At 42.4% G+C, this 26,458-nt stretch overlaps 1 protein-coding gene across 3 annotated transcripts; it reads right to left on the minus strand.

The window, feature by feature from the left end:
* FOXJ2 (forkhead box J2) lies at positions 1 to 26,452 on the minus strand. 3 transcript variants are annotated; one of them, XM_026868170.1, is made up of 11 exons: positions 25,318 to 26,452; positions 10,292 to 10,644; positions 9,699 to 9,773; positions 7,670 to 7,738; positions 7,163 to 7,303; positions 6,602 to 6,797; positions 4,371 to 4,697; positions 3,879 to 3,980; positions 3,209 to 3,409; positions 2,375 to 2,473; positions 1 to 1,807 (listed from the first exon to the last, which is right to left on the minus strand). In XM_026868170.1, exons 2-11 carry the CDS (start codon positions 10,622 to 10,624, stop codon positions 1,719 to 1,721), a joined length of 1,632 nt encoding a protein of 543 aa, XP_026723971.1. In that variant the 5' UTR covers positions 10,625 to 10,644; positions 25,318 to 26,452; the 3' UTR covers positions 1 to 1,718. The 3 variants fall into 3 exon arrangements, with proteins under 3 accessions (XP_026723971.1, XP_026723969.1, XP_026723970.1); XM_026868168.1 differs by having other exon boundaries at positions 6,602 to 6,800; XM_026868169.1 differs by having other exon boundaries at positions 6,602 to 6,800; positions 25,314 to 26,452.
* Positions 26,453 to 26,458: the final 6 nt, after the last annotated feature.

Here is a 26,458-nt window from a genome sequence, read left to right on the forward strand (position 1 = left end):
CCAATTGGTTTATCCCTACAGCAAATTTAAAAAGCAATGCTAGTTCCCCACCTTCCTGCAGTCAGAGTAGGCGTTATTGCTCCCCTGTCCCAGGTCTGTCAAGCGGCCATGATGTTTGATTTCCATCTTGGTTCCCTTCACTGGTAAACGGGGAGTAAGTGCTGAGGGGAGGCTTTACAAAATATTAAGAAGAAACAAGAGGTCTGACAGAACAGAGTCATACCAGAAAAAAGGGGAACACAGGACACAGCTTTGGGGAGGAGGCATCTCAACACTCACTCCTGCTCCTGCACCTTTTCCACCTTCCTGATTTGCAAGTGCTGACAAAACTCATCCTTCAGATGTACCCTAGATTCCATCATCTCCCCAGCTGAACTGCAAGGGGTCTGACCCACCCTCCTCCCTTTTATACTACACTCTTTGGCTGTTCGGTTTAAAAATCTGCTCCACTTCATCCTCTCTCTTCTAATGCACCTCTTAGAAAAAACACTGTGTGAGGGCCTCCCGGTTGCGTGACCAGAGGGTCCAGAAGTCCCCTAATGCACCTCCACACCGAGCAGCAGCTTCCTCTTCCCACCATTAGCCCATTCCCAAAGTGGGAACCACTGACGGAGAACTTGCACCAACGCAACAAGACTCCTGTTGCTGGCACTTCTCAAACCGCAGGCAAGGACAGTCTCCAACGAAATACGAGGGGTGGAAAGCCAAATGCAACTGAACAAATACTGAAGGGAGAAAATTTCCAAATTTACATATGCAAGGACCTCAACTACATATTTTGAAGAAGGGCTGGAAGGGGTGGGGGGTAGAATTAAAAGCTCTAGGGAATAGAATTTGCTGAATCACATGTGACACCCCTGACTGCTTCTTTTGCCTGATGGGTATGTAGGCTTCACCTGGAGACTGCAAAAGGCAGTGTAGAAAATAGGTCAGGATTCCCTCAAAATCCCTCTCAGTCCTCACAGATGGCACTGCATTCCGAAACCTCTGCTGAAATACCATCTCTGCCACATTCTCCTTTCTCCAAACTCAGGTCTACCCTCACAGCTCAGCTCTCCCTACCTCAGGGATTACCCTCTCTTTGTACTTGGGAACTTCTTTTTTTGCTTTTCCTGCCGGTGCGAGAAAGTTCACAGAGCTAAGATCACCCCTCCAGTGTCCCTTCAGCCCCCTGACCTTTACAACATTTACGGAACAACATAACTACAGGCTCCCAGGGTCCATTAGGCTCTCTCACTCCAGTAGCCAATACAACAGATTCACCGGCCACCTTGAAGGGAAAGAGGGATTGTTAAACGCAAAAATTGACGGAGGCAGAGAAAGATGCACTCGAGGATTCAGCCTTCCGAGGTCTTTTCATGGCACCAAGGACCCATCTTTCCGCCCCCCACAGGGCGCTACGCAACATGAAAGAGCCAATCTGATGCGTCTGAGGCCACCAGAGGAGGGGGAGGGCTGTGCTCAATTATTGGTAATAATAATAATAATAACAATAATAATAATAAACAAAAGAAGAAAAAGAAGATAAAACAGGACGCAAGGAAGGATTATCTTCGGCAGCATCTTGCGGTGGCTTCTCTGGCGGAGATAGAGAATATATATCTATATACAGGCAAGGCAGGGAGGCTGGGGAGGGTGGTGCTGGCACCATTGACCCCATGTCCCCCTCCCCACCCGCGTCCTTCACAAAGGACGGGCTCTATCAAGTCTGTAACTCGCTAGGTGATCAAGTCCCAGTCGAAATCATCGGGGATTTCCTCGTTGGCGCCTGGAGGAGGCCCTGGAGGCCGAGGGACCAGATGGTGAGCTGAGCCAAAAACAAGAAAAAAAGAAGAGAAAGGAAAGAGAACAGTTAGAATAAAAAACACCACGCTTTTTTACAGTGGGCCCTTGTGCAAAAGAAAGCATAAGCAATTTGGGCCTTCTCCATTCCAACAGTTTAACAAGCAAAAACGCTACTGGCATGGATTTCTCCATCAGACAGCACCTACCAATGTCTGTAGGTGGTCTGCTGTGAAACTCGCCACAGCAGCTTCTACAGAGGTTAAGTTTCAGTCTCCTTAACTTTCCTTACAGCTGATTCTGATAGAGCACAAATGACTTCATCATCAGAAGCTTCTCAAGTAAAGTTGCCTTCAAGCAACCAACTGAGGGTGAGGCTCAGCTAGAAGACTATTTATGTGAAGTGAAAGATATCAGGCCACTGAAACCCTAAACGTTGCCAGAGCTGTGGTGGGTCCCTTGCAAACCAGGCTCCCTCTCTACCCTCAGTGCTCCGTTTGATTAGTAAATGCATTGGGAGAAATGCACAAAGGGCTTGGGAACCAGTTCTTTAACGTTCAGTGGTATAGTATGTCTTAATGTCACCCCTTACCTGGGCGATTATATCCTGGAGAGTCCTGGGTGGAAATCTGGTACATAGGAGATGGCCCGGAGAAGAGATGGGGAGGCTGGGGCTGACCATAGGAGTTCACTGTGAAAGGAATAAAAAGAGCCCTGTTAACGTTCTGCTCAGCTGTCTTGGCCCTGACTGGGTGGCAGCTCAGCCACAGAGCAACTCACTCAGACCCAAGGGATACTGAGGAGATGTTCAGCTGTTGTGTCCTAACTATAGCTTGGTCAGGGATCTTGTTCTTGGAACCAGCAGAAGTTTCTGTATCATTGTAAAAGAAGAAAATTTTCATCCAGAAACACCACCGGCTGGCTCAATATCACTCATTCAGTTCAGTACTAGATGACACACACCATCACACTTCTGTCAAGACCATGATATCCTCTGTGCTCTCCGCAGAGTGCATCCTCCTACTCTTTATCCAGTCAGTATTTCTCCAACATGGGTGTAAGAGCTTCCTTCTTCACAGCTCCTACAGCCCCTGTCATGTGGAATAGGAGTCTCTCTACCTTGCAATTCCTTTCTGTTGGTCACCTACAAACACACCACCCCCTTCTCCCTTTATGGGTTTGCCTTTTAAATGTATTGCTGCCTGGAGAGGTTGCCTGTCCATGGTATGCAAAACATAATAACGGTCTGTCTAGGCCATAGACATAGGACATGATAATTCTTTAAAGCCAGAGGAAGGTGAGTTGTATGAACAGCTCTGACAGCCTAGCCCTGAGTTGCTCAGTGCTACATTGCCTGGCAAGGCTGTAAGTAGTTCACAGAATTGGGCCTTCATTTACACATCATTTTAGTCTCCCTCCTCATTACCTTGGTTCATGGACTGCTCCTGCTTGCCACTGTTCAGGGCACAAGAATCAGAGATTCGGGGGGGCTGCTGTGGGCCAACCAGATGAGGGAGCTGACCAGTCTGGGTAAGAAAGTGATTAAGGGAGTCACAGAGGTTGGCAATATGGTGTTGATCCAGCGTCCAGTTCTTCCGCTCAGCCTGGCGCAGACTCTCCATCAACTCTGCAGGGGACAGAGGACAATGTCAAAGCCAGCATTCACACTGTGGTCCTCCCTGCAAAGGGCTTTCTGCCTTCTACCCCTAAATCCTAACTTCTCCCCACAAACCCAACTTCAACGCTTCAAATCTGTCATCGAACTCCTGGAGAGCTCCATAGCTAGGATACTGTCTCACTGACTCAGGTAGGGGAGGGAAGAGTAGGAGGGAAAAATCTCAGTTAGCTTTCTGACATACTTTTATGAATTCATCCCCCCTGCCCCAAATTCCTGCAGCGTTCAAGTGCTTCAGGGTCTTTAGCAGAACCCGTGAAGTAGGACACCTCATTTTACAAATAGAGGAGTTGAGTCACTGAGAAATCCGTGGACTTGACACAGTAACATTGAAAAAGAGATCTGGGCACAGCACTCACATATTCTAGACTACAGCCCTAGTCACTGAGTCACTAGGCCTGGTCACTAGGCCAACACTGACCTGAGAATTGGGAGTGCTCAATGCTAGACCAGTTCAGCCGGTTTACCATCTTGAAGCTTTCCTTCAGGGAATCAATGTTGGAGCACCAATCAGGGGGAAACGCTGGAATGAAATGGGGAGAAGATTATTCCAATACAGGCCGCCCTTTCCCTCCAGCCCTTAATATAAAATGATGAGCCCCTCTTCACCGAAGAGCCTGATGCTACAGTGGCCAGAAATCCGTTCTGTCTTGGAAGACCGGGGACGGTGCCTCCTTTTTCATTTAGCTCCTGACTTTATCCTGCATCTCTAAACCCAAACCGAGTGTGAATGTATCTTCTCTTCCTTCAGTAAGGAAGCAATTTTCCTTTCAGATTTCAATCATAACTGGCTTTTCACCCTTTTCCCACAAAACATAGGCACTATTTACAAAAAACTCTTGTGGGATTTCTGCCTGGGGGCTCCTCACTGCTCCCTTTTCCCCCACTGTTCTTTCCATCGCCCCTGACTCACCAAAGCCAGCATTGTTGATTGAAGCCTGTGACTGCTGCTGCTGCTGGTGCTGATGTGGCTGCTGCTGTGGGTGGGAGTGTGGGTGATGTTGTTGATGCTGGTGGTAGCCTCCATGCTGCATTGGGGGTGGGTGCATGGACATCACTGGTGGAGGGCCATAACCTTCACCACCCTGCTGCTTTCCCCCTTGGGATGGGCAACCCTCCGGGGTTGGAGTGTGAAGTGGGGGAGCAGCACCCACTGAGGAGGGGCCTTGCTGCTGCTGCTGCTGGTACATGTAGTAGTTGTGGTTGGAGGGCTGCATGTCACCAAGGAGAGAAGAGAAACCTGCCAAGTGAAAGAAAGAGCAGGGAGCTTTAAGAGCTGCCTGGACCAGACCTCCACTTAAATTATCCATCTCTAATTTCGCACTGCTCATCCTGCTATTTATGAAGCTTTCAGAGTGCCCTCTACAGGCTGCCAACAATTATCACCTTCCCGGTTATGCCCTCACTGTGCTCCAAATTCTGTTCAAAACAAAAGGCTCTACAACAAAGCCCCATCAGGATTTAAACTTCTGGTACAGAGTTAGGCTCTTAAACTCCGCCTTGGGTTTTTTCTATACTTTCCAAAGTAACCCATGGTCTCCTGAAACGTCATGCACATGCTGTTTTCCTAGAAATGACCATTAAGCAAACTTACAACAACAAAACATTTACAAAACAGAAAACTTGATAAATCTGACTTCTTGTTTCCAAAAGCTCCCTTCATTTCCCATTTTACAAGCAGCTTGGTTGGTAACCTTCACAATTTTTCTCACACAGATCATCACAGGTCACACATTCTACTGCTTTTGTACACAGAACACAATGCACACATGAGAGCTCCTTTATTGCTTTCATTCCTCCTGACTCATTGGGTGTGTCATTTCTATCCTCTTGTATTTCAGGCGTCCCCTACAGGCAGAAATATCAGGTGTTCTCCGTTCTTCCCCACATCGGGAGCTCAGCATATCTGTCTGCTCCCCCAGCTAATTCTCCCCTCATGATGTGGAATCTCCAGGAAAAATCACAGTGAAGGGTATTACCTGTCACTAACCCGAGCTACCCGTTTCTTACTTTAAGTGCCTTTACGTGACCATCTGCAAGCAAGCCTCAGTTTTTTACTAGATCCAAAGTCAACCCTCAGAATATCCTACTACTGCAATGGGGTTAAAGGATGAATACTGCCATCCTGACTCAAAAGTTGCCCACAAAATTTCCTCAAAACCTGCAAGTTTTCCTAGACTAGCTTACAGCTGAAGACTTGGGGGAAAAAAAACAGGCTGCTGCTAAGGTTTTACAGACACACACACTGAGTCAAGGTTCTTCTCTATGCTTTTGTAGCTTGCTCATTCTGTACCACCTCACACAACAGGCTCCTACTAGGAATCTCAAGTGCCAGCATGACGAAAGCAGTAAAAGTAATAAATTTTTATTTCACTGAAGCTACAAGTTCAGGAGGCTCCTCCTAGAGTAGCAAACTCTGCCTGCATAGGTGAGAGGCTCATCTAATAATTGACAGCATAGGTGAGAGACTCATCTAATAATACATTGCTTTTTACACCCGACTAATATTTAGAAGAGTGTTTAAGCGGGGGAAACAACTGAAGATTTTTCTGAAGTGTTTTTTCCATGGACACCTCATCCCATCGCATCCCTACAACCACTGTGCCCTCTGCTGGCTGCTTCCTCAGCCCCAGAAATTCAAGCTATGAATGGAGCTGTCGGCTCCCTCTTGCACGATCCCAATCCACAAAAACTCAATTCTCAGAGGCCTTGTACAATCCTAGTTTTAACAGATCTGAGCGATGACGACTTTCCACTCTCCATTTGAAGAAACTCCACATGCAGCAATCCCCTCCCTCTCATGGTTTCTAGCCTGACATTGTGAACACTTCTCCGACATGCTTTTCTTCAGGGCTTCATTTCCCTAAGCTTCTGCCATTTTAGTATTTGATTTTATGTCAACACAAGGTATTTTAAAATCATTATCCTCTTTATTCTGAGAGAACTAGGGGGAGCAATAGATAAAGGACATGCAGATTTCTTATCTGCTCCTGGCAGAACTAATTACAGCATGCCAAAGAAGGAAAGTCTGTTTGCACAGGCTCCTAAACGAGGAAAGATCTGAGAGATACCAAGGATAGATCAGTGGACAAGACTGTGTGGGCAGATACCTGCCCACCCCACATGACGCATACAGTTACTCACCGTGCTGAGAAGAAGATGATTTCTCCAGCATGGATTTGTAGAGATTTCGGAAGGACCAGCTAAGATCCTGGAAGTTGATCTCGGAGTAGGAGAACTTGAAGTCATGGTTGGCACTGTACAGCGGGGGTGGCACATCAGCCCCTTCACGGCCCTGCCCCCCTGCTACAGTAGAGGCAACATCCACAGGACCTGCACCCTGCTAAGGAAGGCAGAAGTAAGGCCTTTAGCTTGTACTAAGCTTTGTAACTTGAGACAGGGATCCAGAGACTAGGTACAGCTAGAACATGCACTGATATCCCATACTGCTTAGCTCATCTCCCAGCAAATCTCCCCAAACGCCATTTTCCTTGAGGAAAATCAACCACCACCCTCCCTCTGCAGCACACTGGCTCCAGCCTTTTCTTCAGCTACCCAATACCATTATATACCTTTGCCCTTATCCCCACCCAGCCCTTCGTTAAAATTCACTTCATCCTTATTTTCTCACTTTTCCATTCACACACTCCTGCCCCTCTCCTTTTCCCCCACCATAAAGCTTCTATCCTCTCCCCCTCTGCTCACCTGGCTGTAGTTGGCAATAGGGGTGGTGCTCTGGAGTGACAGCTGAGGGGTGGCCTCAGGTGGCAAAGAGGCTTCTGTGCTGACCGGAACAGCCCCTCGGGGGCTTTTACTTGCCTCTTGCTCTGGGGAGTCTTGTGGTATCTGTGGATGGGGAAGAAAGAGGAAAGGAAAGGAGCAGAAATCAAAAACAGATGGAGAAGTGAAACTGCAGATGGGAAGCCAGCTCCCCCGCTGTAGAAGTTCACGGTTTAGAAAAGAGGAGGACTGGGCCTTAGTCACTGAAGAGTCAGGATAAAGGACTTTAAACAAGATTAACTTTGCTACTGAACAGCAGCAACAGCCAATCAGCAGGACATACATGCTAGTTCATTCAGTCCTAGCCTTTGTCTCCCCATCTGTACACCCTGCCCCCAAAACAATACCATGGTCTGGTACTGGAAGGACTTCTTGAAACAAGAAGGGCATTCCCCCTCCTGCTCCATGCTGTCCGGAAAGAACAACACTCACGTCATCATCTGGAGGATGCCGCCTCTTGCGAGATATATCCGGACACGTATCTATTGTCCAATAAGAGCCCTGGAAAGAAGACCATTGGTGAGTGCATGATTAAAACAGAGAGCTTCCTGAAGCAGGCGGTCACTGACCCAAAGAATGCAGCACCAACTAAACATTAGGACCACAAGGACCACCCTCCAGAACATCAGACAACTTGGGTGTTGGAAAGAGATTCCTCTCTTGCATCGGGCTGAACAATGAGGTACAATGCTACTGGTGGAAGGCAGAATGCTCTAAATTTCCCTCACTCCAAGACAGGACACCAAGAAGAGTAAAGGATGTTTTGTTCCAAGCTAGGCCAACTCTTTAGGGCTGCACACCCCCTTCAGTACCTTCCTCACAACCTGACTTCGTTATTGACTGACGAGAACCAATTCAATGTTCAGACTGGGCAGAGACAGCGAGAAGGATTGCTCTCTTTCCATACTTGTGAGACTCCACTTTGAGTACTGTGCCCATCTGGGGGGTTCCCAGTGCAAGACTGACACTGGCATACTAGAATGCATCCAAAGAGGGGCCACCATGATGGTTAAGAACTAAAACACATGATGGACAAGCAGTACACACAGAGATCTGTTTAGCCTGGACAAGAGAAGGTTCAGGGGATCTAACCACTGTCTTCAACTGTGTAAGGAGACTATAAATATGACAGAATTAAACTCTTCTCAAAAATGAACAAGAGGCAAACAAACACAAGTTAGAGCAAGAGAAATTACAATCAGATATACAGAAAAAAATCTTTATAATGATGGTGGTGCAGCACTGGAACAAGAGCCCAGTTGTGGTATCTCCATCTTTGGAGGTATTCAAAACTCAACAAAGAGCTCAACAACCCAATCTAATTGTCCCTATCTGGGAGGAGGATGGGGGTGCACGTTGACCTCCAGAGGTCCCTTTCAACATAAAGCAGTCTATAATTGTGTTGGTTGTTTTCTGAATAAGTAGAAGAGAACTCTAGAGTGTGATTATCTCATTTCAACCTCCAATTGAAATCTGGATTATCAGTGACAAGCACAGGACAAGTTTTCATTGTAAGCCCAGCCCAACGTGCCAGTGAACACCTGCAAACATATACACTGAAGTCAGTTAGGATTTCCTGGAATGAGCCATATAATCAATGGTATTTTTGAGCAGTGATCTTCAAAGATATACTACTTCCATTTATAGACACCAACTGAGCACCACTTAGTCCTTTAAATATAACCTGAAAATCAAACAGCCTGAGCAAATGGCCCTTTCTGGTAACTTTAGGATGGGGGGGAAGAGACAATCTTTCTGTGAAAATACATAGCTTCTTGTCCCCACCATCTCCCTTTGCTTGTTTGGTTTTTTTAACAGTAATAATATCTGCATGCCAAGTCTTAGTTTTGCCAGCAATTCGCCTTTACAATCTATATATACTAACAGAGCTTTATTAGCCCTTACTTAGCCAACAAATTTCTAAATTTTTGAGTTTTACTTGTAAATTATTTCTATAGATTTGACCTATCTGATGGTGTTATCTTTTCCCAACACCGAATGTTTTGCAGTCTAAACAGGCAGGAGTTCTGCTCTCACTTCCATGGATCTTGCCTCCACTAAACCCATGATGTCACAACATAGTCCTGCTGTTCACCAGCAGCCAGTATGGGCTTTCATAATAGAACAGGCTGGACTAGACCCACATTTTACATATAAAGATCAAGAAAAAGAAACAAAACTAAGAAGGCACATTCAACCCCATTTTTTCCTCCTTCCATTATCTTTAAAGTCAACTGAAGATCACAGATAAGAAAAGTAATTGCTAAAACCATTAAGGCCCCCTTACAGGTTCCCTTTAAGTGAATGCTTCTGCAGCCAAAGCACTGCAGTAAATCTTACTACTGCTTCCATTTTTGCCTACACTTTAGGTTTCAAATTCCAACCATGAGTTAGAAAGGGCAACCCCGGCTTATTCCCTGCAGTTTTAAATTGCCTGACCAGGAGCATGCAGATTTCTTACCTTCCCAGGATCATCTCTCGGTCGAGGCACCTTCCGAAAACATTTATTCAGAGAGAGGTTATGACGAATAGAGTTCTGATGAGAGAGTAAGGGATACAGGTAAGTGCTAAAGCAAAAACAATACAGTCTTCTGAGTATGCCCAGGAGCGGGAAGGGAAAAACAGAAGGATGGTGCATACTCAAAAAACAAAGCTCACTACATATACTTGGAACTGAGAACAGAAACTGTAGAAAAGAGAGGGATGGATTAGGATTAATAATATGAGGCTGAATCACCTATACATGTACAGAAGGTGCAATGAAAACAGTATCAGTGTGATGCAGAGGTTGGTAGTGATGTGGGTTTTGTGGGGGTTTTTGTTCTGTTTCTCTTGGCTGTTGTTGGTTTTTTTGCACACTCCTCCTTAAGGGGCCACCACATGCATACAAAAAATTTCTGAGAGAAAATGGGACTTCTGGCTCTGTATTTTCTCCCATTGGTCAACTTAATTTCTCATCTGTCTATTTTGCTCAATGAGGGCATTTTGTACAGAATTTAGAAAATAAGCCTTGTAATTAGACAAAAAAGGTACTTTAGCAATGCAAGTCCTCACCTTCCAACCAATACCAGCATTTTTGTAGTAGGGAAAGTTGTCACAGATCCAACGGTAGATCTCACTAAGTGTCATCTTCTTGGCAGGTGATGAGTTGATGGCATATGTGATCAAAGTGGCATAGCTGTAACGTGGCTTCCCATCTTGGTGCACTGCAGCCTCATCCTTGCTCAGGGTGGCATTGGGATCTGTTGGTGAGCCTGGGGGACACTTTCGGGCAGCTCCTGGAGGTCCTGCTTGTGAGGAACCCCCTAATTTTTCAATAGTAGCCCTTAAAGTAAGCTGTGGGAGCCAGTCTATAGAAGTGAGGCTGCTTTCCAGGTCAGAGGCCATGATGCTGGAAGCAGGAGTATCTGTGAGGAGAAAGGAGTAGAAAGGGAACTCCTGAGACATAAACAAGGTGAACCCTAAGAACAGAAACATCCATTTGCATTCCTCCTTTGCTTCTCCCCCTACCACAAATACCTCTGTGATGATCACCCTACTTCACATACGGGACTCACAGCTAGTCAGAATCACCCAAAAAGGCCTATGACTGTGTCTCTGGGAGGATCATCCTTGCTGATAGTGGCTGGGACAGTGCTGATGGTAACATTGCTAGAACAGTCTCACCCAGAGCATCACAGCTGCTCCCAGGTAAAGCGCTAAGATCTATCCAAAGAAGTGGAGCCTTTTCAGCAGCTGTTTCACATTCACTCCTTTACTATGTAAGCAATAAAACCTTGGGACCCTTCCTGCTATCCACTAGGTTTACTGTTGTCAGGTAAGAGGAAAATTATAGCTAAAAGGGAATACTCCTTCATGCCGTATACAAACCACAATTTAATTAGATCATCTGGAAAAGTCAGGACGGTGACTGTCTTAATTTGGGGAAAATTCTCTCTAAGGCCTAGCCTCTCTTTTTGTAACAGGTGACATTATAATGAATCCTATTCCTTAGAGCTAGGATTACATATCTCATTTTAAAACACCAAGATCATGCATAATACTATATATAGATAATTACATCTACCATGTCGAAGTGGAACAGACTATATTAAGCTCATAATAGTTAAAGCTTTGCCTGCCATAACCCATTTTTCACAAATATACATATTTTATTGAATTAAATCTTGCTTAATTCACAATGTAACAGGCAAGTATTTTCCCCAAATCTGAGACACAAGACGAACTTACTTGTCCAAAGTCACACGACAAGTTTGCCACAGGGTGGAAACAGACTCAGGATCTTTCCTCTCATAAATATTATATATTTCCTCTCATGAAAATAAAACACACCTGTCCAACATGACTAGCACTTGTACCCAGGGTTTTCTACTTAACAATTATATCAAGAAAATATTTAGCAGCATGAACTTGTATGAACTTATACACTTAGCACCCAAACTTGTATGCTGTCTTTTGTAGTAGTCAAGGCAGCAGAAAGATCATCATTCTTACTCATAATTGGCTGCATCACTATACTAGGAGCAATCCCTTGAAGTCTGGACTGAGGTGGCTAAGTTTCCATGGCCACAACCTGCAGTGCTCTGCGTTTATTCTTTGCATAATGTGAAGACTCATATCTTGAAAGGCTGCAAGTTCTGTGTCTCTCATTTTTGAAATTATTTTTTTAGAGGATTAGATGATACTATCTTTGAGCATGCTAGCACATACAAAAGGTAAATGTGCAAACACACATGTACATATTTACATACACAAGCATGTAACAAATTAAACACATGTATACATGTAAGAGAACAGACCAACATGAACACACTGCTCAGGAAAGATTCATCAGCAGACACCTCCCACCAAGTGCATCACTCAGATGAGTGGATCAGATGAGACAGGGAGACACCCATCTGCATGAATACCAATTAGATACTCATTCTAAAAATAGGTATTTGACAATAACACAGTGTGGATGCACAGATCCAGAGACAGATGCACTCTGCATTTTGACACAGAAGCTCCCCGTTCTTCCCCCACAACCATATGCATTATACCGTGCACTTCTGCACTGAAGTGCTCTCACAGCACAAAAGCACTTAAGAGCCTACACTCCACACGTTTGTATGCACTAAACCTTTCATTTTCATGCATGTGCTCATCACACCTCTTAAGGCTCAAACACCTACACAATACCCCCACAAAATCCATCCATCCATTCCTCAACCACCACAAGCAGTGGTCGAAAGCCCTGTGCTCAGAAAATACCTCCAAACTGCACAGCTAACATACCACTCACGCTTATTGCACGCACAGGCTGAAAAGTAAAATTGTAGCACTACAGCATCTGTAGCGAGTGGAAACATTTTTCTGCCTGTGGAGGAAAGGAAAAGCCCAACTGCTACTAACTTATCTATCTACTCATCTGCCACACTATCACATATGATAGCGATGACTGCTCGCTACACAGCCAACTAGACGATCAGAGCTGCAAAAAGCTTTCCATCATCCACCCTCCTCAAGTCGTTGTTTATTGAATATAGAGCTTTTTGGCTGGATTGATCTAATCTCAAACATTTTAAATTTAAATACAAAAACAAACAAACAAAAAACCCCAAAACCCCAGCACTATTCCTTCCTGAATTATACAAGGAAAAAGCAACAAGGTGTTTCTATCCAGAGGGGATGGACAGACTGCTGAGGTATCCATGTAACTGAAACACTGCTACATTTGCATGGTAACTTTACAGGTTCAGCCCTCACCAAAAGTAGCATTCAACCTGGGTGAAAACAAAAATGAACTAAGTATCAGTTGAACGCTTAATTTTGTAAGTGTGCATCCTATAAACTTTAATTTCCACAGTGCATGTTAAACCACTATGAAATATCAGTTGTGCTAACAATACAAACCCAAAACCAAATACAAATTTCCCAGCCACCTTTTTATTTTTTTCCTTTAAGACAAGCACAGAAATCAAGAAAATTAGGTTATAAAAGCCTGTATGGCAGATTAAGACACCAATCTGAAACATCAGAAATTCAAGAAGCGGAACAAAACACTGCAGTTTTCACAGAGCTTCAGATTTGCCCAGGTTATGTCAGTAGAGCATTTGGGATGACTGGCTATGAAGTAAAATATAAGGTTGATGGGCGTGTTATGTATTTGTGTAAAATACACTTGTCTGGGAGACAAGCAAGGTTAGAATTGGGTCACATTACACTCACACTAAGAGTCTCAATATTTTCATTCCCTGGATAATAAAAATCTTTTGATAAAAAAAAAAACCCAACAAAAAACAAACAAAACCACCAACCCAAAATCTTAAATAAAATAATTCTGTGTATACATATGCACTAATCACCCAGTACTGAAACAACTACCTTTCAGTAAAATACAGCAGATCTTTAAGAACATATAGGCTACACAGTAATTTAGGACACAAAGTGAAGACTTGGACCCAATAGTAATCACATAGGAAGTTTCAAAGCAGTGGAATAAGAATTTTTTCCAAGTTTAAACTTTATCATGTTACTGGATTTATAAGTCTGTATCCTGGTGATATGGGATCTGTAATAATCAGGCAGCCAAACCTTAGGTAAGGTAGCAATTCCAGAACACTGTCAGTGCAAAAATAATTTGGTGTATTGGGCTACTAAATTATTTGAAAGAATACTTACTATAACAGTAATACTTGCTATAATTTATGCTGTGTATCTGATTCACCTGATCCAAGCAGTACACCAGCTTGATACTACTTAATGGTACGATAAAACAAGACTGCAGCCAAACCAGAGCAGCTGATGATTCTTCCAACTTTCCCTTCCCAGTTTACTGCCTGGCAAATCTTTCAAACTCTTCTCTTATGATCCCACTCAAATAAATAAATTAAAAAAAAAAAAAAAAAAAGATACTAAGGACTAACAAACACATTGAACTGAAATCAAGAGTTAAAAAAAAAAAATATCCTACCATATTAGCAAACCAGAATTAACGTCGAAGAAGTAAAAAGAAAGTCGAAGACCGGAATTCATAATCTCCCACTTTACACAGTAAATGGTATCTGTTTATGTATTTGGCTGACTTTAAAAACCAAGGATAAGGTAGCCAAGTCATAACCACCATCAACAGCTGGAAATTGACTGCAGAGTCTTAATTTCTCAAGTACTAACTAGTTCCAGTACAACCCCAAGTCAAGACAGGTCAGAGAGATGCAGAAATGACAGCCAAGCTCTGATCCAAAACTACAATTAAACAGATGAGAATCTGTCATATTCCTACCAAAAAAAAAAAAAAAAAAAAAAAAAAAAAAAAAAAAATCATTAAATAAAATCCTAGCATTGAATACCTTTTAAAATCCTAGCATTGAATACCTAGTAATACTTCACTACAGCCTTCCAGGAAAGCTACTGCCTTACTTTGAGTATTTGCAACTAGCAAATCAGACCTCAGGCTGAAAATGCAAGCCAGCCTTCTGTCTATCAGACAGTACTATCCCTGCTGCTGGAGTGAAGAAATCTGTACTTTGCCTGCCCTGCTATTTTGCAAATGCTTGCTCTAAGCCAGTCAGACCTTATCCAAGATCACTGCTACTTATATATCAGGACTGAAAAATGTATGAAATGTGGGGAGCAGCACTCTAAGCGTCATACTGAATCGTTAATAAACATCTGTAGCCTAAAACATACTCAGAGGCTGGCCAGTCAGAATCAGTGAGGACTGAAGCAGAGTCATACAATGAATGAACCCATGCTGTGCACAGCCTACAGAAGATGCATGTTCTAGAATAATTATCTACATTTACTTTATTATATTTACTTTCGCTGATACGTTATTTGCTGCTATTCCAATCCAGTGAAACACTACTGGCAAAACATTCAAAGGAAACTCAACTTAGGTTTCTCAACATGAACTTTGAGAAGGAAGAAACACACAACAGACTACCAAGCAATGAGAGACTTTGCTGTAGAACACCTATAAAAATAAGACCACTTCTATTTAGGTGCCTGAAACACAGATCCAGTGATCTAACTAACAATATCCATCTAATATCCTCAGAGATACACCTAGCTTCCAAGGTATTTAACCAACAAAAAAACCTCAAACCCAACAAACCGGCAAAAAAGAACCATTTGACTGCCAACCTTCTGAAACAGAAAGATGAGTGCAATGCCAATTAGAGGAAACTGCCTCAAAAAGTAAAGAAGAAAAGTAACACATAATACCACATGCATGGAAAAATTGACACATTCTATCTACTTTGATGGGAAAAGGCAATTTTGATATACTTGTGTCAATTATACGTGCAAGAAACCTGTATTCTTATGCCAATACAGAAAGGGAAAAAGAATCTATTTTGTTAACTCTGGCACGAAGATAAATTTGCTGTTTTAAGACATGTGCTTTCCCTCAAAAATAAGGAGGTGTGAACTAAGAGGGAAGGAACAAAACACTTAAAAATCTTATCTTCTCTAAGCAAACATTCTCGCTGAGAGATATGTGTTTCACGTCAGAAATTGGAAGAAAGAATACTGATTACCTGCACAGTCTGAAATAGTTATCCATCATTTTGGTAATTACTTGTAAGAAGCCTTCAGGAAATGTTTGTGTTTCTGGAAACAAATCCAGAAGGAAGAGAGAGGCTGCTGGGTATTGTTCATAAAATGAAACTTAACCTGGAAGGAGGGGTAGGTGTCATATCAGTGTATCAGCAAAAGAAAAGCACTGCAGTTTGATTCTGCCTGCAGTGCTATATGAAAGGAGGAAAACTGGTCCCTGGGGCAAAAGGTAAGAGAAATCATCATACCCTAAAACTATGTTTCCCTTCTTTGTGAGCACCAGAACAAGCCGAAAACCCGTTTTCCCAATAAACTATAGGTTTGCAGATGTGGTAATAGGGGGCACACAGTTCTTACTAGTCATGAACCAAAAGGAAAAAAGAATTAAACTAAAGGAAGTTACTAGCATCTAAGAGCACACAGCATGGCATCACCTATACAAATATGAACTGTCACAGTCTGGGCCTGTCCACTGCACAGTGGTCTGACTCTGTACCACTGCTCAAAACTACTCAGCATGCAAGACAGAATAGCTTTGGATATTCAATGCTATTTTATGTAAAAGAACACTGGTGGTACAGTAATTATGGCATCCTGAACTGGAAATTTGCTAAAAGTTACAACACAACACACTAAGATGGTACTGAAAAAATCAGAGTTAGAAGAAGAAAACTTTTAGACCTTGTATGGCTTAATATAAATCACTGGACTAATTGTTTTATTAGAATTAAATTGTTGTACAGATATGGTCTTCCTAACAGACAGAAATCTCAACAACATAAGGTTCATATTGTCTTGAGGTAAAATAAAAAACAAAACAAATTTGTTTTCATAAGTTACTAATCACATCAATATCATAATAGCACATTTTAACACAGGACCTTTTGATTCCCTCCATTTTGTGAAAAGTGCACAAACAGAGTATAATTTTATATTTTGTGAATGAACGGCCCTGACTGTACATGCATTCTTGGTACTAATGAAGCATGAACTCTTGTGGGAACTATAAAGTCACCAAAACCCCCATGTTGGAAGTGCATCAGGATCCAATTCCAAAAGCAATTATGTACTAGTTTTGTACAAAACTGACAAAAGGGTATAGTTTACAAAACCTGACCTGCTTGCTTAAACTTATCAACAGATGGCATTATAGCCAAAGTCTAAAATATTCTCATGTCAAGGGATACAATATCTTTAGAGGCATAAAAGGCAAAGATCAAGGATAGCTAGTGCCTTGCCAGATTTTAATAAGACCAACTAATCAAGTATTTTTGTTGTCTGCTATATAAACAAGAAGCAAAAATGCACTGAGAAGTACTATACAAACATTGCAGAGACCCCTCAGACAGTCTGAAAATACGTGTTCAAAGTTAAGATTAGTTTGCTTACTTATGGTGCTGCGTAAATGAAAGTGAGGAATACGTAACACCTGTCAAAAGAAATAACAAATGATACTGAGAATACTGGTATGCCTAAAATACTTTTGAACTGAAAATTATTTTCTTCATAATAAGACTACTATAAAAGATTTATTCTAATAATAAGCCAAATGTCCCATGACAACCCTCCCAATAACAGATTTGAAGTAAAAAGTAAACCAAGCACTTTGAAGAAGCACAATGAAAATACATCACCACAGCAGAAATGTCTCCACAGCATCCCTCCACCCTCAGTACCACTATACAATATTTTACCATGGGAAGCAGGAGCTGTAATTCTAAACATATGCCAAGGCAGGCAAGAGAAATCTTTGGCATTTGCTTTAAGAATATTAACAGAACAATTACTCTTACATTCAGAAAGGTACTGGGTATTGTTTTTGGAATAATTCAAATTTATGAACACGTACCTGGAATGAAATATTCCCTTGGAAACCAGGAAGTCTGTGGTAGAGAAACTGTATCTAAGAGAAGGTATTTTCCCCAGCCTTGTGGGAGCACCCAGGTTGAAGAGAGGGATTTCAATTTTAGCTGCCTATGAGAATCACATCCAGTAGTAAACCTTCAGTACAGGATATGCAAACACTGATATGATACCCAGATTGTCTCTGAAATTAGAGACAGTATCAGAAGTAGATCAGCATGTAGAATATCTTGCTTAGAAGATCTTCACATCGTTGCAAAGATAGGTACTGAAACCCAGGTTAAAAGAATGCAACATGCACTTATAAATGAAAACTATATTCTTATTCCCATTAAAAAATGGGTCTATCAGTGAAAAATGACTGTTAACCTTGCAGTTTATTAACAGTAATACTACAAAGCTTCTATGTAAGAGAGCTCCCAGGGCTAAATGAATGCCAGCCAGGCATAGTGAAAATGAAAATCTGACTGCAAGTGGTCAGAACCTGTTCACCAAAGGCTGAACCACTGAAAATAGATTAGTCAATATGAACTCTGCAATAGTTGCTGAAACAAGCCACAACCCATTCCGTCCCACTTGTGGAAATGGGTATCAAGCACTAGCAAGAACTCTGTACTGAATTCATAGAAAATAAGGAAATAGATATAAAGTGCAGATTAGTTGTATACCACGTGGCCAAAATGTACCTACAGCAGATGATCCCAGAGTTAAGTTTACCAAAGCACTGCAGAAAAGCCTGTTAAAGAGGAGTTTGGAAGCAAAGCGGAGCTGAAATTGGAGTTGGAGAATGATCAGAAGAATCAAGTAATACTGCGTGAAGCTCATAAATTAGGTCTCAACCACTGTTTTAACATAATTCTTTTTTCACTATTCTGTTAGCTGTTAAGATGAACTAAACTGACTGAAATGTCTTCCAGGAGACAAAACACGTGACAATCCCTAACCAGGCTCACAACTTGTAAAGATTTGTACCAAGCTTGAAGGTCAAGAGGATTCAGAACGACACTAGCAAGGAACACAAACCCATCAGCAGTTTCTTCTGGTTTAAAACACTAGTATTGTATTTGGCTTTCTGCATCCTACTCATAAAATGTTCCATTTTGTGTATCATCCTCAAATTAAAGCTCCTGTTCGTTTTCTTACGGACACTGAAAGAAGCCCCTCTTCCACACATATACTTGCCACAGTTGCCACCTTGCAATTGCAAGTAAATATTCTGGTCCAGCCCTGACCTTTCCAGTCTCTGAGATGTTCTGTCTTTCCTTAAGATGATCTTTTTTTACTTCTGTAATCATCCTTCATTACAAAAGAAGCCAGAGAGAGGGGGGTACATGTAACAAGAAAACTATCTCTGAGTATCAGTTAGACCTTTTGAATAATTTTCAAATATGCAAATAAGTAGTTTCCAGTATGTCTGGCCTCTAGTGGCTGGCAATTTTCCTATATGTATCAAGGTATGAGTCAGCTGAGAAAGAATGTGAAGAGATGCTCATGCAAGAACTGGAAAATCACAATGTCATGCTTGTGTTGCTGGCGGAGCAAAGGACAATACAGTAAGAGACAGCAACAGATACGGGAGAAACATAAATGTGAAGGCCCCTTAGAGTGAGTATAAGAAGCTGGAACCTTATGTGGTGGATGATAGCCAAAGAACAGGCTTGTCAAGGAGGAGATGGCAACATGTTGAGAAAACACGCCAGGAGGATGGATTCAGTAATCGTGTTTTTAACAAGACAAGAAGGTAACACATTTGTCAGCGGCCAGCAAGAACAGATAGACCAAGATGGTAAATGAAGGAGAAAGAATAAGGGCTACCCAAAGAGACTAAGAAGTGAGAGATTCAGGCCATGAAACCAGAAAATGAGTCCTTATCCTGTATGTGCAGAGCAAGAAGAGTTAAAGAAAACCTATGTTATGGGTCCCACTGTGGAGGCTTGCAACAGTGGAAAGAGTGAAACAAAGGGAAATCTAAAAGGAGTTTTCTGGACTTCCATCTTGGCCCCAGAGGTCTTAAACTTACAGCAAATCATTCAAAAAATATGTTAAGGTAGTACGCCAAGTTGCATAATTTAGTATCACTGGCACGAAGTAAGTAAAGAAAAGCAAAGAGAGTATGCCAGAGGTGGGCCTTTGTGTCTAACTTACGAAAAAAATAAATGGAGGAAGGTAAATAGCTTAGTGCAGAAGCTACTGAATGAATGACTAGAACAGTAGGAGGGAAACCAGGAAAATACTGATACAAAAGTCAAGAGAGGACAAGATTTCAAGACTGGGCATGATCAAGTGTCAAAAACAGCAGAGAAGCCAAGAAGGATGAAGACGGAATAGAGACCCTGAGACCTGGCCAAGAAAAGGTCATTAGAGATCTCAGAAGCTTCATGGGAGTCAGAATATCTATACTTGAGTTAATTTTAAAAAACAGTTCCAGGCTGTAGACATGGTACAGGATCCTTCAGTTTTGGAGTCACAGCTCCTTCCATGAAATAAAAATTAATTGGGGCATCGTGCTTTCACTGTTTCTTAATGTCACAAAAGGGAGCATATAGAGGTTTTGGGTTCAGCATCACATTGTAATTAAGGTAATCAGCAGGAAGAACAGCCAGCCTTTATAAAGTGTTTTTCATCCTTGTACTTTGGAACCCTTATAAAGGATCAATAACCTATTCCAGGATAAATGGGAAGACATGCATGGAGAAGTGTTCAGCCCAAGGTCAGCCAGCAAAAGAGTAGCAGAACCACGCAGAGAACACAGGTCTCCCAAAACCCAGTTCTCTACATTCAACGCTTGTCTGCTTGGTTCAGGTAGAGATAAAGGGAATTTCAGAGGTAACTATTTTAGCAGCTTGTTTATTTTTCTCTGCAAGTTTTTGATGAGGAGGGAGAATTGTTTTGGTTTTACTTAACAATAGTTTTTGGGGGGAAACTGAGAATTCAGAAACTTTGCTCCTTTAATTTGTGACCACAAAGAGTTCAGATTCCTTCCCAATTATTCAGATTTGAACTTTTAACAGTAATTACATATTTCTGCTATAATCAGCCACAGTCTTTATACAGCAGAGAGCATAAACAAAATTTGAATTGCTAATTGTAAAAAACAAAAAAGCAAATATATTTTCCTTGAGGTATAAAAACTCTCACCCGTCATCTCCCCCTCTCCCTCATTATTCAGTCTCTTTTATACATAAAAAAGGGCCAGAAAGGAACACAGAAAGGAATAATTTCTTCAATTCACATTAAGTAAACTGACCAGCTTAGAAAGATGATGAATGAGGTGCTGGGCCTTGCACAGAATGTTCACCCTAATTCTCAAAACCCAGATCCTGGAGTTCTGGAAGGAACCAGAGAATGTAACGCAAGGGCTTTTCATTCTAACCAACTAAAATCCACCTATTCCTGGGGATGGGAAGGAGGCAGGAGAGAAAGGAGGGTGGGAGAATGAATGAGTCAGATGGATCATGGAGACAAAGCACCATTCCCCAGCCTAGCAGAACTGGCTATTTTCGGAGGAACAAAATTCTATTTATTGTGCAGTGGTAAAAAAGAACAGGTTTCTTGACATAACCTCAGACAAAAACCACTGTGTGTCCACAAGCATATAATCTAGTGAAAGCCAAACCAAGAACAGGTCAAAATGCGGGTGTGGAAGAAAGAGCGGGGACTGTGAGCTGTAGTAAGAAAGGATTCCTGCCAGTGAAGAATCCTAGAGAGGAGATGAGGGATGCTTCCCTGACGATGAGAGAAGCAGCATTTTAGGCCTATAGGACCACAGGACAGAATGCCAAAGGGACAGCATGGAAAATGCGATGCAAAGAGCAGTACAGAGAGAACTGGGAGGAGGAGTGGGGTGTAGGAGGAAATGAGAGTAAAGAAGTAGGCGGGGTGGAAACATGCTGGGTCTTAAAGGTGCAGGAGAGGAGCCTGACTGTGACACGACACTAGGAAGCCCAGACCAGGATGCAGGAAAGGGTTCGCAAGGGTCAGGAACTAGCAAAATCTGTTCATTGTCTCCCTTTAAGACACCAACTCCGAGGTTCATAATAGGATGTGGTAGAGGATGGGGCAGGTCAAAGACAGAAGGATGAAACAACAGTCTAGTCCGAATCTTGGCAAAGCACCACAGGACACAACATTAAATCAATCCTAAACTCTGTTGCAAGGTCTCTGAATTTTGAAACATTCCCAAACTTAAAATGAAAATTTGCAATTAATTAGTTGTGAAAACATACTGCAGCATGCTTGCTCTCTCTCAGTAACACACATACACAGACTGTCTTTAAAAAGTGAAAACATGAGTACAGGGCAGAAATATGTTACAGATTTTTAAGTTCATCAAAGATCCCTCAAAAGGAAGACGGAAACAAAACCAGCAGAACAGATAGCAAGTAGCAACAGTGACTCCTACCAAGATAAGCACTTGGCGGTTCAACTGGATATTCTTTCTAAAATAACATGATGTTTAGCAGCCAGCAATACAGAGGGTTAAATGTTTTTCCTTAGGCTTCAGAGTTAACACAACTGGAGAGTTCAAACATTTTGGAGATACTATTATAAGCTGGTCCATTAAACTAGGCACTACTCATCTTTTCAAAGTTGCCTTTCAGACCGAAAATGCTAGAAACAGTATGTTTTTCAAGTGCATCACTCAGTAAGAGATCCTGCAAATGGAGCACTACAAAACACAGAGGGTTCTCTGCGAAAGTCACCGGTTACAGTTTTACCCGAGGTTGAGAGAAGCAAACGGAAAAATGAGTCCAAAACCATTTCATCTTTTGGTTGCTAATGACTGAAATGTAATTCCTGTTGGACAGCTGTGTAAAATGAGATAATCAGCTCAGTCCTCCTCTTGAGGGACAGCTGTCCGTATCACAGTTGCCATTAACCATACCTCCTTCATGATACTTGACATAAAAGGCCGAAGATCCAAACTGTGATGCAGACTGAATCTCCCACTATACGAAGGTCAGCTGAAGTTTAGGGGACAAGGCAGTAAGCAAAGATACCTGCACCTCTGCATAAGAAAAAAAAACTTCTCCAGAGATACCAGCATTCAACTGTAAAAAAAAAAAAAAAAAAAAAAAAAGTACAACACAACCCCATCTTAGACTGGAAAATTATATCCAAACTCTGCAAACTGTTTATTGTATTTAATTCCAACTTTTCTGACTCCTTATTCTATCCTAGAAACTTGCCTACAGAACCAGATTTCAAGATAAAACCCAAGAACTTACAGAACACATACTTAAACGTTAATATAACCTCATGATCTTTCAGTAACGTAATCCTTTTCCCATAACTCTCTAGACCTTCTCATTTCATTTTACTTAAGGGCTTGACCTGAGAAATGCCACACACTTAGTTCTCAGATGGGAGTGGAGTGCCCATAGGATAGGATCAAACTGCTTCAACTTAAAAAGTCAACTTCTGGAAGTCCCAATTTACATTTACAAACCCATATACCTATAACTAAGTGTCTCTTTACTCAAATGTTGAAGACTTCATTGTTCTGTTGAAGTCAGCTCTACATTCCTGGGCATTTACAAGAATTAGGCTCTTTACTTAGGTACCTAAATGTGGGTTTTAAAGTCTAATTTTAGGTGTTCAGGTTTAACATTCTTAATGTAAACTCTTAAAGACGTAGCACTTTCATTTAAATGTGTCTATAAAGTACCTTACACTTTTATGAAGATAAATAATCATCTCCCTTTTTCTTTTATGGATACTTTTGTATAAAATAAATGGTGCAGAACAGCTGCAGTATTCCACCTCAGAGGAAGCTGCATTTTCACCTGTGATAAACATTTCATGTAAATGCCATGATCACACTGAAGAGCTATGCTCTCTAAAAATTATTCCCTTCCTTAAATTTATCAGTATGTCCTATCTTTTGTATAGCTGTGTTTTAGACTACAAGATCTTCGGAGCACAGATTGTCTTAATTTTGTGTGTCCAAGTCAGTACTGAATGCCCTGTCAGCAATTAAAAAATAAATAACAATTACTCTACAGCACACGACTTTCAGCCTTGTTATGTCTGTCACGAATATTTAAAGCTCAGGCAGCAAATACAAAATCTGAATCTTTATCATAAATAATGAAGAAAAAAATGGTTTATATACAGAAAGATAATTGTTGTTGGAGAACAGAATTTTGTAAGGCTGGCATATATATTCTGTAAAGTGCCCAGGCATCCATCAGAGCCAAAAGCACTTGAAAAATGTCAAGTCATTACTGTGAGGAAGGGGGCAGCGCAAGGTAAATTAACCTCAAGAGCATGAAAAGTCAGTTACCCCCTTGAATGTACAAAGGCCAAAATGCCTCGGTTATCTCTTCCCTTGTGCTAGATAACACACAGCTGTACTCAAAACAGGCTGATTGCATAACTATAGGGCAACAGGTAGGAGGGCATCTAACAGTACCCCCAGAACATATGTACGCTTCATGGTTCAGCATTCCCTCAGAAAGAGGCACCTTGTGAGGCTATGGGTAACTGTCAAAATCCTCTGCCAAAATGGGGAATCACTTTGGAGGGACCTGGCATCTTTTGTCTGATCTTGCTAGCAAATTACACAGTAGAGTTCCTTCCTCAGGGACTCCCTTGTTAACCACTGTGCTCCCAGATGGGTTCCAGAAGAGTTCCTGTCCTGGCCAAGGACCCTTTGATCTTGGATTTCCTCACTGCTATCTCCCTGGAGAACAGAAACAGGAATATCTCAGGTGAGATATCCTTAGGCATGATTCTTCTGCTATGGGTATCTGCTTTGGCTTCGAGATCAAGGTCTCCCTTAGACTTGATTTCTCAGGAAATCACAATGTTAGTGTCAGAATACTCATTTGTGACTGCCTAATTTACAAAAAGCAGACAGCTTGGCTCACTCACCACAGCACTAGCATTAGGATTCACATTCCTAGTCCCTGAACACAGCATAAAACACAGATGAAGACTGGTGGCAACGGTATGGCTTCTTTTGGCTTTCAGAGCAGGTTCCACCAGCACTGTCACAATTTTCATTCCCAGGCCCCTGAGCACCACAGAACCCACTCTCAAGGGCACTCTTTCCAGAATTCATCCCGCAGCCCCTAGGTACATTAGGACACATATCTCAGAGTACAAGCACCGGGATCTGTGCGTTCAGCTTCCAAGCACAGCGAGGTCTGCATCGCACAATGATTTTATTCCCACCGTTACAAGCATAGTAGGACCCACACGGAGAACAACTGACACTCCAACCCCACGGGTGCATCCTTGGACACCAGCACTACAAATCGCTGATCCTGTCTCCTCAAAGCTTTTTTGGCCAGTATTACCCTTTTCAGTGACCCCTAAATGACAGAAATTAATTTAATACCGGTGATGATAAAGGCTGAGCCTAAGATTAATACACCAGTGAAAGAAAGTAGAAGGGAAAGGGCAGATTACAATTAAACAGGGCTAAGGTCTCCCATAAACTAAATAGTAAGGGAAACAATCAGGTCAATTCCATATAGCATATAAGGGATCTAAATGAGAGAGATGGAGAAAGACATATAGAAAAAGAATCCTGGAGAGAGGTTCAGAAACAGAGAGTAAAGATTAAAAGGAAAGCAGATACAGTGAGGGAATAGACATGGAAAACAAGGACAGAAGGAAAAAGAGAAGGACAGCTAGGAATAGAGAGGTGATATAACGTGGTCACTCACTCTTGTCCGGAAGATTTTCTGGAGGGAAGATGGATTATCTTCAGTGCTGGTTTCTGGGGTGCTGCCCTTCACACTCCTTCTCTGAGACCCATCCTCAGAGTGTTGCTGTCAGCTAATCCAAGAGCTTCTTCAGGAAATATTTTGGGGGCGAAGGGATTGTAGATGAAATCAGGATCTTGAGTACTGAAACAATCTCCTTGGGATTGTCAGTCCCCTAAAGCTGCTGGTTTTATCCCAGGATGGAGATCCTCTCTCCCTTTTGGCAAGCTAACTGCTAAAGGGGTGTTCCCCTGGGAGACAGCCTTTCCACTGATTGTCAGATTATTTCAGAGATCAATTTCCCCAATCTCCCTACCTGTAAATCTCTCTTCTTTCCCCTAGATGCACCTTATCTTTAAGGGTCAGCAAATCTATTTCTCTGAAAAAATTCTTGCTATCTGTGGATATTATCAGCGAAATCTGCCTTCTCTTTTCCCTGTAACTGGGAGGTGTGTCTTCTCTCCTTGCACAGGATATCTGAAGAAAACCGTCTTGGAATTAGGGGATGAGGGATCTTCCTTGGGATGAAAGATGAGGTCAGTATTGGAAATTACCTTTATCTCCAGTGGTTAACAGCAACAGAAAATCTAAATTCTGTCTCCACTTTCTCTCCCTTGTTTTGCTTTCTCTCCTGCCTGCTGAGCAGACGTAAAAAAATAAAATTACTAGGTAAGTATCTGTAGCTCCTGCTTATTTCTGTCTTGGGGACTGCCTCTCTTGGGCATACGGGGTTTCTTTTGTGAAGGCTCCCCCGTTACTATCTGGTCTGGGGAAGAGCTGTCTCCTCTGCTCGGGGGAGGAATTTCCTCTGTAGCAGGGGGGAGTAGGTGGTAAGGGTTATTCTCACAACCCTCAGAAACTGGGGTCTGAGGATGCCTCTCCCCTAAACGGGTATGGAGGGAGCTCCGGGAGGCTCAATTCCACAGCGAAGAAGAGCTGACCTGCTTCTAGATAGTTACCAGAGCTTGCTGCCGGGGGCCTCTGCCCACCCTTGGCTCGTCACTGCCGACGGGGGCAAGTGTTAAGCTCCCCCACGAGTTGCAGGGAAGGGGGTGGCGGGCGGGTGCGCTCCGGCCTGCCAGCGAGGCGGGGGCGGCCGCGG

This window comes from Athene cunicularia, assembly GCF_003259725.1.
Source record: "Athene cunicularia isolate RWA chromosome 1 unlocalized genomic scaffold, athCun1 chr1_part2, whole genome shotgun sequence".
In the NCBI taxonomy this organism is placed as follows: Eukaryota; Metazoa; Chordata; class Aves; order Strigiformes; family Strigidae; genus Athene; species Athene cunicularia.